At 50.7% G+C, this 12445-nt stretch overlaps 1 protein-coding gene across 3 annotated transcripts in view; it reads right to left on the minus strand.

Moving 5' to 3' along the window:
- Positions 1-12445, minus strand: part of ACAD9 (acyl-CoA dehydrogenase family member 9) — a 59733-nt gene that overhangs the window by 15513 nt on the left and 31775 nt on the right. For all 3 annotated transcript variants that reach the window (XM_049693714.1, XM_049693716.1, XM_049693715.1), the window contains 6 exons: positions 10685-10786; positions 7367-7473; positions 6535-6635; positions 5739-5817; positions 4261-4435; positions 3646-3719 (listed from right to left, as the gene is read on the minus strand). In XM_049693714.1, the coding sequence (XP_049549671.1) occupies positions 3646-3719; positions 4261-4435; positions 5739-5817; positions 6535-6635; positions 7367-7473; positions 10685-10786 (638 nt within the window). The remainder of the gene's footprint in view (positions 1-3645; positions 3720-4260; positions 4436-5738; positions 5818-6534; positions 6636-7366; positions 7474-10684; positions 10787-12445) is intronic.

A 12445-nucleotide genomic window follows, 5' to 3' on the forward strand; every position in this document is an offset into this window, starting at 1 on the left:
CTGTTCACAGCCAAGGTGGGGGCAGCTTCCCACTGTGAAGACACTTACCCAGGCCACCCAGTAAATTAGGGCAGAGCAGCAATATAAAGACAAATAGCCCAATTTAAAGACGGGCAGAGATTTGGAAAAATGTTTCTTCAAAGGAGATAAACAGCCCATGGAAACAACCTTAATGTCCACTGACAGATGAATGGATAAAGAAGATGTGGTACATATATACAATGGAATATTACTCAGCTATAAAAAAGAATGAAATAATGCCATTTGCAGCAACATGGGTGCAACTAGATTTTATCATAAAGTAAGTCAGAAAGACGTATTATCTGAGGTAAGTCAGAAAGAGAAAGACAAATACCATCTGATATCACTTATATGTGTAATGTAAAATATGGCACAAATGAACGTATCTACAAAACGGAAACAGACTCACAGACATAGAGAACAGACTTGTGGTTGCCAAGGGGGAGAGGGGAGATGGAGAAAAGGATTGGGAGTGTGGGACTAGCAAATGTAAACTATTATATACAGAATGGATAAATAACAAGGTCTTACTGTATAGCACAGGGAACTATATTCAGTATCCTGTGACAAACCATAATGAAAAAGAGTATTAAAAAAAAAGAATGTCTGTATGTGTATAACAGTTACTTTGCTGTACAGCAGACAATGGCACAACACTGTAAATTAACTATACTTCAATAAAATATTGGGTTGGCCAAAAACTGACTTCAGTTTTTAAGTAATAATAAAAGACACATTTTTCATTTTCATCAAGAGCTTTATTGAACAACATATTCACAGTTTTGTTCAACTACCTCCACCATTTTTCAGGCAAATTCATAATTCCATCTTCGCAAAACTTTTTATCTTTTTGAGCAAAGAATTGTTCCAGGTACCTTTTACAGTATTCCAGGGAATTGAATTTTTTCCCATTAAGAGAATTTTGTAAAGACCAAAATAAATGGAAATCTGAAGCCTGGTGAATATGGTGGATGAATCAGAACTTCCCAGCCAAGCTGTAACAGTTTTTGCTCGGTCATCAAAGAAACATGTGGTCTTCCATTATTCTGATGGAAGATCATGCATTTTCTGTTGATTAATTCCGGATGCTTTTCTTCAAGTGCTGCTTTCAGTTGGTCTCACTGGGAACAGTACTTGTTGGATTTAATCATTTGGTTTTCCAGAAGGAGCTCATAATAGAGGACTCCCTTCCAATCCCACCAATATATACAACATCACCTTCTTTGGATGAAGACCAGCCTTTGGTGTGGTTGGTGGTGGTCCATTTTGCTTGCCCCACAATCTCTTCCATTCCACATTATTGTACAGTATCCACTTTTCATTGCCGGTCACTATTTGTTTTGAAAATGGAATGTTTCATTACATTCCAGTAGAGAATCCATGTGGAAATATGGCCAAGAAGGTTTTTTTCACTTAACTTATATGGACCCCAAACATCAAAGTGATTAAGATAACCAAGCTGGTGCCAATGATTTTCAACATTTGATCTGGATATTTTGAGTATGTCGGCTATCTCTCTCATGGTATAACGTTGATTGTTCTCAATTAATGTCTCGATTGATATCTATCAACTTCAACTGGTCTACCCGACCGTGGAGCATCGTCCAGCAAGAAATCTCCAGCACAAACTTCACAAAACACTTTTGACATGTTTGATCGGTCACAGCACCTTCTCCATACACTGCACAAATATTTTTTTGCGTTTCAGTTGCGTTTTTACCTTTCCTGAAATAATGAAGCATAATATGCCCAAAATGTTGCTTTTTTTTCTTCCACCTTCAATATTAAAATGGCTACACAAAAATTCACCAATTTTGATAAGTTTTTTTAAAAAATGCATGCTGATATGACAGCTGTCAAAATACGATCTAGCAAAATTGTTTCGAATGAAATTAAAGACAACTAAATGCTACTAGAGCCATCTTATGGAAAACATCGAACGAACTTTTTGGCCAACCCAATAAAATAAAATAAACAAAGGGGATAAATAGCCAATAAGCACATAAAAAGATGCTCAACACGACTAATCATCAGGGAAATGCAAATCAAACCACAACGAGATACACTTCACGCCCACGAGGATGGCTGTAATTTTAAAAATGGACGATCACACATATTGGCAAGGATGTGGAGCAACTGGAACCCTAAGGCACTGCTGCTGCGAATGTGAGACAGTGCAGCTGTTGTGGAAGAGTTTGGCGGTTCCCCAAAAAGCTAAACATAGAGTCACCATTTGACCCTCCATTTCTTCCAGGTGTGCGCCCAACAGAATGGAAAACAGCATTCACACAAAAACGTGCATGAGTGGTCACAGCAGCATTATTCAAATGGCCAAAAATTGAAACAACCCAAATGTCCATCAGCTGATGACAGATGGACAAAACATGGTCCATGCACATGATGGAACGTTACTCAGCTATAAGAAGGAGTGACAGCTGCTAGACTTGGATAAACCTTGAAAACATTATGCAGCATGAAAGAAGCCATACAGGAAGGACCACACATGGATTCCATCTAAATGAAACATTCAAAATAGGCAGATGGGGCTTCCCTGGTGGTGCAGTGGTTGAGAGTCTGCCTGCCGATGCAGGGGACACGGATTCGTGCCCCGGTCTGGGAAGATCCCACATGCCGCAGAGTGGCTGGGCCCGTGAGCCACGTCTGCTGAGCCTGTGCGTCCGGAGCCTGTGCTCCACAACGGGAGAGCCCACAACAGTGAGAGGCCCGCGTACCGCAAAAAAAGAAAAAAAAAAAAAAATCCGCCCGTCAGTGCAGGGGACACAGGTTCAAGCCCTGGTCCGGGAAGATCCCACATGCTGTGGAGCAACGAAGCCTATGCGCCACAATTACTGAACCTGTGCTCTAGAGCCCACGAGCCACAACTACTGAACCCACGTGCCACAACTACTGAAACCCGCACGCCTAGAGCCTGTGCTCCACAACGAGAAGCCACCGCAATGAGAAGCCCTCGCACCACAACGAAGAGTAGCCCCCGCTCACCGCAACTAGAGAAAGCCCACACACAGCAACAAAGACGCAATGCAGCCAAAAACAAAAATAAAATACATTTATAAACAAACAAACAAAACAGGCAGATCCACAGAAGCAGAAAGTGAAACAGCGACGGCCGAGCTCTGGGAGAGGGAAATGAGAAAGTATGGGGTGTCTTGCTGGGGTGATGGCAATGTTCTAGAATTAGACCGTGGAGATGGTTGCACAAGCACAGTGAATATACTAAAAACCAACAAAGCATTCATTTGAAAATGGTAAATTTTGTCATGTGAATTACCTGTTATTAAATATATTCTTACTCTAAGAAAAAAAAATCAGGGTAAGCACTGAGCACCCAGGGCTGTGCGTCCTGAGCTTTGCAGGGCCACTGGGCTGCTCTCTCCACTGGCTGGGGGAGGACTCTACCCCTAGGTGAGGGAGGGTGAGACTGAGCGCTGCTGCACCCCTGCCTCCCAAGGCTGACTTCTCTCCGCTCTGCTGACCTCCATGCAGAGAGCCATGCATGGCCGCCCGGCCAGCCCACCCCAGTGCACTGCCAGCAGGGAGGTGACGGGAAGCTGGGCCAACGCACACGAGACTGCAACAAAGGTCAGCACACGCAGGGCAACGCACCTTAAAGCCGCCTCCAACTTCTCCGAGGACGTTTTCCACGGGCACCCTGGTGTTCTCAAAGTGGACCTCGCAGGCTGGAACACATGACATCCAGGACCTCAGCTGAGGGGGACGAAGCGCTCTACCCCCGACCCCCACTCGAGGGACGCGGTTCATTCACTCACTCGCTCATTCATTCAGACCCTCCACAGTCCGAGCTAAGGGACCCAAGAGGCTGAGCCCCGTGAGGACCACAGGGCAGCTCCAGGTGGGCCGAGGGCCACTTACAGGATACCAGCCTCGAGTGAGCTGAGTGCCGACTGGGCTTCGGTGGGGAGGAGGGAGAAGGGAGGAAGGAGGAGTCCCAGGCTGGAAAGATGGGCGTCTGCTGTACTGCAACACTGACCCAGGACCCCCAGCACCACCTCCCTCCAAGGCTGAGCGCCACAAGGTGGCGACGACCTCACCTTGAAGTCATCACTGCCCGATGTGCAGAGGGATTTTGCCAAATGTTCAGGTGGAAACAAAACTACTTAAGTCTCATGTTATCTTGATGTTTGATACCTTTTTATCAGATAAAATCTCACCTCGTCTCTCTCTCTCTCATACACACACATGCATGCACGTGCCACTCACTGTTGGAGCCTCGGATGCCTAACTTATCCTCAGGTTTCCCGCTGGTGATTCCACCAAAGTCTCTCTCTACTATGAACGCTGTGACCTTGTCCTTTACTGAGCCATTAGAATCAACAACCTCTGTCTTTGCAAACACAGTAAAAACACTGGCTAGTCCTCCATTGGTGATCCAGACCTGAGGAAAGAAAGCAAGAGGGCTCCAGAGAAAACCAAACTACTACAAACTGGCCACCCTCAGCACCAGCTGCCCATCACAGCTCAGGCCAGAACGGGCTCAACCCAGCATCCCCAGAGCATGGATTTCCCCAGCAGACACAGGTGGCCCTGCACTTGTGTCAAGCAGCTCTGGCTCAGCATGAAACAGCTGGGGGTGGGAGGGAGGCAGAAAGGAGTGAGGGAAAGCCGGAGGGGGAGGGGAGGGGGAGGAGGAGGGGAGAGAGGAGGATGGGGGAGGGGAGGGGAGGGGAGGAAGGGGAGAGGTGGGGAGGGAGGGGAGAGGAGGGGAGGAGGGGAGAGGAGGGGAGGAGGGGAGAGGAGGGGAGGAGGGGAGGGGGAGAGGAGGGGAGGGGGAGAGGAGGGGAGGGGGAGAGGGGAGAGGAGGAGAGGGGAGGGGAGAGGAGGGGAGGGGAGGGGAGGGGAGGGGGAGGGGGGGAGGGGAGGGGAGGGGGAGGGGGGAGGGGAGGGGGAGGGGGAGGGGGGAGGGGAGGGGAGGGGGGAGGGGAGGGGAGGGGGGAGGGGAGGGGGAGGGAAGGGGGAGGGGAGGGGAGGGAGGGGAGGGGAGGGAGGGGAGGGGAGGGGAGGGGAGGGGGAGAGGAGGGGAGGGGGAGAGGAGGGGAGGGGAGGGGAGGAGAGGGGACAGGGAGGGGGAGGGGGAACAGACTTCTCAACAAACTGCTCCATGTAGAACTTATTTGGATCTTAATTCAAGCAACTTGTTTGTAAAAAATAAGTATGAGACAATCAGGGAAATTTGAACGTTAAGCAGATAGTAAGAAATGATCAAGGTTTAAGTGTACGCCGTGACTTTCTCAGGCCCGTCCTGCAGAGATGCACTGAGCTCGTCACGGCTGCCATCCAGGACTGCAGCGTGACGGAGGAAGCACTGAAGCCGGGAGACGGGGGTGGACGTTCACGACACTGAACTTTTGTGTTTCAAAATCCGTGTAATAAAAAGTTAAAAGAATGGACACACGAGAGCAGCTCAGGGAGGCGGGCAGCACTACGGAGGCCTGCGGGCTCAGGAGCCAGGACACCTTGGTTCCCGTCCTGCCACTAAGCGGACGGTATGGTGGCGGGTCATGTAACCTCTCTGAGCCATCATTTCTTCTTCCAAAAAGGAGGCGCATCACCCGAGGATGACGGTTAAGGGGTGATGTGCCTGCCCTTTATGATCCCTGGAGCATGGAAAGTGGTCAGTGCGTGGTGGTGAAGGTCAGGACGGAGACCCTGACGCGGCCACGGAGGGCACGCAGCTGTACCTTGGAGCCATTGAGGACGTAGTGTTTCTTATCTTCACTTAACGTGGCCCTGGTCCGGATGGAGGCAGCATCGCTCCCACTGCGGCGAAAGAAATACGCGGTTGAGGGGTAACGCTGGAGACAAGGCCCCACGGAAAACAAAGGGCCAGCTAATAGACATATTCAGCTTTGCAGCCACAGACAATCTGTAGACAGACGGGCATGTTCCAGTAAAACTTCATCTATGAAAACAGGTGGCGAGGTGGGTTTGGCCAACCCCGCTCTGTCACATCGGGTGAGAAGGCGGCAGCGACAACGTTTGGGAGGTCTAAACACGGAAATGCCGGCTCTCGTGGGCTCTAAGCTCCCACGAGGCGAGCGCAGGGGACCCAGGTCCCCAGGTGCGGAAGCAGGATGGAAAGGGGCTGGATAACGGACTTGCCCTCATGGCGGCTGTGAGACTCGGGGCTCATCACCCCATCTCACTGAACCTCAGTTCACAGCCTGTGAAGTGGGCACAATACCACCTGCCCTTTATACCCTGAAAGTCGCTGTGAAGCCTGAATGCATTACTGTATATAAGGAGGGTTGCAAAGCACAAAGAAATTACAGGTGCTGTCAGCCATGTTGTCTCATTTGTAAAGGTCACCAGGAAAGAGAAGTAAGGTAGAGATAAGAGAGCATGAAGAGAATGGGTGAGAAAAGCTGTGGACGCAACTCCCGGGAAGTCTTCAGGGAGGGAAGAAGCCAGCCACCCCGCTTCAGTAAAAAGAAAAGCCCCTGGACCCTGAAGCTGTGGGTGATGCGCAGGGCTGACCTGGCTGGCTCCGTCAGGCAGAAGGCGGCCACGTGCTCCCCGGAAGCCAGCTTGGGCAGGTACCTGGCCTTCTGCTCCTCGCTGCCGGCCAAGATGATGCCCTGGCAACACACACAGGCTGCTTTCAGCGGTGGCAAGAGAGAAGTGTGTGAAACGTGCTTGCAGAACACAGCCCCTTCTGGAACACGCTTCCTTCACGCAAGAGCTGGCAGCCGCAGTAAAAAATGGGGAGCTGTTGGAGGGTCTGGGGAGCTGGGCTGCCAGGGAGACCCCCAAACGCACAGTCCAGGGTGGCCTGGCACAGCTCCAGGAAGGGCGTCAGTCTTTCCAGCAATTCTTCCACTTCCCGGCAGGGTGGCCAGAGCCGGGTGGCTGGAGCCACAGCTGGTACTTGGGCAGTGCCACGCCCGGGCACCAAGCTTGCTGTGCACTCAGCCCCCTCGGTTTCTACACTGAACAAGAACCACCCAAGGAATGAGCTGTGGGCCCCTGGACCTGCCCTGAAAGACTCCAAGCAGCGGAGTAGGAGGACAGGTGCCAACAGCAGGGGGGACACGCTCAGGCCCCGAGGGAGCCAATCAAGAGGTGGGGTCACCCCCAGCCCGTGGTGAAGGCAGGCTCCATGGAGGCAGTGGCATCTGGCCTGGGCCTGGAAGGATGGGTCAGAGGCGATGGGGCAGGAGGAGGTTTCAAAAGGAAGGACAGGGCCACCGAAGGGCACTGAGCACGGTACAGCGAGGCTGCAGGACAGTGAGGCTGCAGGACAGCGGGCCTTCCTCCGAGACGCTGAGCCGGCTGCCCCCTCGCCACTGCGGAAACCCAGACCCCTGACCTTGAGGCCGATGGCCTGGTGTGCTGCCAGCGTCACGGCGATGGAGCAATCCAGGCTGATGATCTCCCCCAGCCGCGCGTACATGGTGTTGGAGAGGCCCAGGCCACCTAGGGCAGAAACAGGCCAGCTTCACTTACGCTCCAGCCCCAAATTCCTCCCAGGAAAGGCAAGTGGCTTTATAAAGTCAGCTCCCCAATTTTTAAAAATCACAACACAGAATGGTACAAAGGAAACAGAAATTACCCATGAACTTGTCACTCAGAAAGAGCATTTTTGTGCACATCCTCTCAGACTTCTTCTAGGCATGTAAGCATATACAGGTGTATATTTTAATATTAAAATGTAATATTTAATACAAAAACATATAAACACCTAAACACACATAAAGTTACTTGAAATGCTGTGAATACCTCCTATCACAGATCTTGGGCTTCACAGACATGAACCCCATTCCGAAACCCACCCCCAGCATCTCGTGGCCTCCAGGAAAGGTCTCTCTGCCTGGGATACTGGCATCCGGGGTTGGGTCCTTCTGTCGCAGGGGTGCATGCCCATGTGCTGTAGGACGTGGGGTGGCATCCTTGACCTCTGCCCACTAGAAGTTCCCCCTCCTCCACAGTTCTGACAACATAAATGTCTCTAGATGTTGCCAAATGCCCACCCAGGGTCGGGGGCAAAGTCAGTGTTCTAGGAGCAAAAAGAGAAAACACTAAAAACGCAGACTCCGCTGAACTTGGGTATTCTGCATTTTACCTTCAGCTTCCGGCGGTGGTGGGGTGGCCTTGTGTGCACCTTACAAAAATGACTACCCGAGGCCTAAGGTCACGTGCGGCCCAACTGCAGGGGGCGCCTTCCACACAAGGGGAGGGCCGAGTCCCTGCAGGGGTGCGCAGCGTCCCCTGCGCTCAGTGGGGACCCAGGGAAGGCCAGGGCCCTGCGGCACCCGTCACCATGCCGCTTTCAATCCAAACGCTTGTGCTCCTACTTGTTTCACATACTGAAGTCAGTGTTGCTTGCTAAAAAAAAGCTGTGTATTTTTTTCCCCATGAAAGTATCAGAATAATCATGGGGGGAGGACAATCAATGGGGACAGATGACAGGTGGGTGGAGACTGCTTGACAGGGGGAGGGGCTGAGGGGCCGGAAAGACCCGGGGGGTACCCAGGGAACTGGGGGCGGAAACCAGGCTGCCGGTGGAAAGGCCTCTTTTCCAGGATGGCGGTTTCCAACCAGCCTTCAGAACACTCCAGGACTGGGAACAATTCCCGAAAATGTTTTGGCCATGAACATAAGGTTGCTGTCGCCTTAATTTCCCCAGGAAGGATTTAAAAAAAGGAAAGACAATGAAATAGTCCCAAATGTGACCACTGTCATCTCATGAAAGAGCATTTTCACACCCAAGAAGGGGACATAAAACAGGAATAAGGGATGGATTTGTGCAATCTCACACACACACACACACACACACACACACACACACACACACACACACACACACCCCAACCACATACACGTGCTGGCATAAAACACAGAGAGATGCAAAAAGACATATTCCAATTTCACACAAAAATTGTCTGGAGGAAAACTTAACTGCTGCTTCTCCTCAGTCAAGAAGTCGTTTCCTAACGCTTCTGAAGGGGAAACATAATCACCAAACCGGCTGTGTCTGCCAGCTTTCCTCCACTATCTGTTTTCTCCAAACACTTATTTTTCTCAGCTCATGATACCAACTGCCGCTCTGTGGCTCAGCCCCACCTGGTCTCTATTCTAATATTCGACGTGGCCCCCACCTTACGGCAGACAGTTCCCCGGGGCCTGTGAGTTACCGACAAGTGACACCGACAGGTCTCCAGGTGTGGGGAGAGCTCAGTCCCCGGTCCCCAGAGGCTGCAGGTGTAGCTCCCCCCAAGAGGCCTGTGCTGCATCCCGCCACCAGAGGGAGCAGCAACAGCAATTATTTCATGTTTTCTGCACAGACTGGAACTCCTTCCATACATTTGGAAACGCGGTGACAGGTATTTCATAGGATGACGAGTAGGAGACGTCCTTTAACAGTTTAATACACTGTGACAGACACACATATAAACGAAGATTTAACCTGATTAAAATATGCCTCTCAATTAAGGAAATCAGGCATCAAACTCGTTTGTTCTATATTTTCACATTTTGTCTCAGACTGCAGCAGCTGCAGGATAGGTCCCAGTGGGACTTCCTGCACAGGCAGCGAGGGCCCCCACCCTTGGCTGTGGGGTGGGGTGTGCGGGGGGCACAGGTCTCACTGAGGTAAACCCGGCAGAGGCAGAACGTCAAGGACAGCTCCCGCGTCCGGGCCTCGCCGTGCAGGCCTAACCCACGGCCTGGCTGGGAGAACGTACCTGGGTGTCACACACCACCTAGAGCTCTCGGGTCCAAACCACTGACCCTGTGCTCATGAAGCCGGAAGCCGCCTCAGCCTGGGCTCGGCGGGAGGGCTCAGAGAGCAGGGGGTGCGGGGTGAAGGCCACACGTCCTCGTCAAAAGATCCCGAGAGTGAAAATACAGGGACGTGCGTCTGTGCCAGTGCTCGCAAGGGACTGTGTTTTGTCTCTGCTCCTCCCTCACACACTCCGTGCCTGTCCCCTCGCTCCCACAGAACTGAGAGGACCACCCCTATATCAGGCAGGAGACACACAAGCTGCACGACGGGCTCAGTCTAACAGGGCACAGCCACCGGGCGGGGATCCTGGGGGGAAGGCAGGGCCTTCCACTGTAAACCTCCAACAGCAACGAGCACGGCCCAGAGGACAACGGGCCTGCTCGCAAGCTCCCGAGACCAGGGCTCCACCTCCCCGAGGCGGCCCACGCCCCACAGCCGTGCACCCACCCCTTTGGCCGCTGGGCCCTGGCCCCTGGGCGCGCAGCGCGTGGCCTTCCCTACACACAAAAGCATTTGCGGGCCTGGGGCAGCTCCTCTGCCAGAGAGACCACAGGGCTTCACAGTGGAGACCACGCTGCACCGGCCCGAGCTGGCCGGAGGTGATACCCACCCCTCCTCCCCCACCCAAGGGACCCAGAGAGCACAGACATCCTGCAGGGTCCCTCCCCACCTCCGAGGAGGAAGGCAGGGAACTGGATAGTTCTTCCTGCTGAAAAGCCTCTTGGGCCACACACTCACCAGCCAGCCACCCTGGATTTAACCCACAAAGGGACGTTTTACAGCCTGACCTTGGACTTCGTGCATTTTCAAAGGCCACCTTTCTGGAACAGAACCCTTTTTTGGACAAGTACGGAGGGTTTTCTTAAAAGCCAAACTGGTTGGGTGGTGGTTTCCTTTACTTACCGTATTCTTCTGGGACTTGCATCCCAAAAAGCCCCAGGCTCTTCAGTTTCTCTAAAGTTTCATTTGGGATTTTTCCCTCTCGGTCGATTTTTTGAGAGTCCACTGCCAAGAGGAAATATTTTGATTAAACAAAATATAACCTATGTTTACACAAATAGAAGTAAACAGAACAACTGTTGTATGTTATACAATCCCAGCGTCAGAAACTTCAGACCTGGAAATTGTCTAGCCATGGTTATTCAGCATGCGTTCAATTTTACCTTATTCGCCCAGGAAGAATTGCATTTCAGAAAATTACCACTACCAGGTAATGTTCTGTTTCTTGATCTGGGTGTATTCATTGTGTAAAACTGCAGAAACTATACATTTATGAGACCTAAACTTTTCTGCAGGCATTTATTACTAAACTTGAATTTTTGTTTTATCACCTGTACCTTCTAGAAAATTAGACAATAAACACGCAGCTGCCAGCACTGCCCTAAAACGTTTGGCTACGTGGCCAGACTCCAGGCAGCTTCTGGACCCAGCTCCACCAGTGTTCAGAACCACACCCTTTCCCCAGAGTCCACAGGTTCTTGAGAACAGGTCAGTCTGTTTACCACCAACACACATAATCATCACAGCAAAACTCAACCATCACTGTGTTAGGTCTGCAGCTGCACTTTTATAAGAATCAGGTAAAAGTGTTTCCGTCAGCTGCCAACAAGTTAAGCTTCATCACTGTTATAAACCATAAAACAACCATAACCACGCTTGTAAATTTTTATACATATGGGTCACTAATGAGAAAGATAGGTTCCCCAAATGGAGTCCAAACCCCTGGTTTTTTTTTTTTGCGGTACGCGGGCCTCTCACTGTTGTGGCCTCTCCCGTTGCGGAGCACAGGCTCCGGACGCGCAGGCTGAGCGGCCATGGCTCACGGGCCCAGCCACTCCGCGGCATGTGGGATCTTCCCGGACTGGGACACGCACCCGTGTCCCCTGCATCGGCAGGCGGACTCTCAACCACTGCGCCACCAGGGAAGCCCCAAACCCCTCATTTTTTACTTTTACAATTCTACTGACATATGTAATTGGCACACAATAAACTGCACATATTTAGAATAATTTTTTCAGTTCTGACAGATGTTCACCCATGAAACCATTCGCACAATCAACAAAAGCATTTCCTTTTCCACCGAAATTTCCTCATGTCCCTCTGTGATCAATCCTTCCCTCCACCTCCATCTCCAGGCAACCACTAATCTTTTCGGCTACAGATTGGTTTGCATTTTTTGAGTTTTTATATAAATGGAATCACAAGGTATTTTTTTTTGATCTGGCCTAATTTGGCCTAATGATTTTGAAGTTCATTCATATTGTTGCAAGTATAAATACTTAATTCCTTTTTATTGTTCACTACCTACTGTATGGGTATAAAATTGTTTATCTATTCACCCCTTGAAGGACATTTGGTTGGTTCCCAGTTTTTGGCCCTTAGAAATAAAGATCCTGTGAACATTCATATTCAAGTTTTGGTGCAACTACATGTTTTCATTTCACTTTGGAGCGCAGTGGCTGGGCTGTATGGTAGGGTATGTTCAACTCTGAAGAAACTGCCAGGATCTGGGAAGACTTCCTTCCCGCAAGATGGAGATACAGGGACTGGATTTATCTCGCTGCCTTAGAATACAGGATATTAGATACACGGAGGAAGAGTCATGTGTTACTAGTAGCAAAGAATCAGTCCGAGACCATGCATTCTCAACAGGGCAACATCACC

Source organism: Orcinus orca, chromosome 10 (genome assembly GCF_937001465.1).
Source record: "Orcinus orca chromosome 10, mOrcOrc1.1, whole genome shotgun sequence".
In the NCBI taxonomy this organism is placed as follows: Eukaryota; Metazoa; Chordata; class Mammalia; order Artiodactyla; family Delphinidae; genus Orcinus; species Orcinus orca.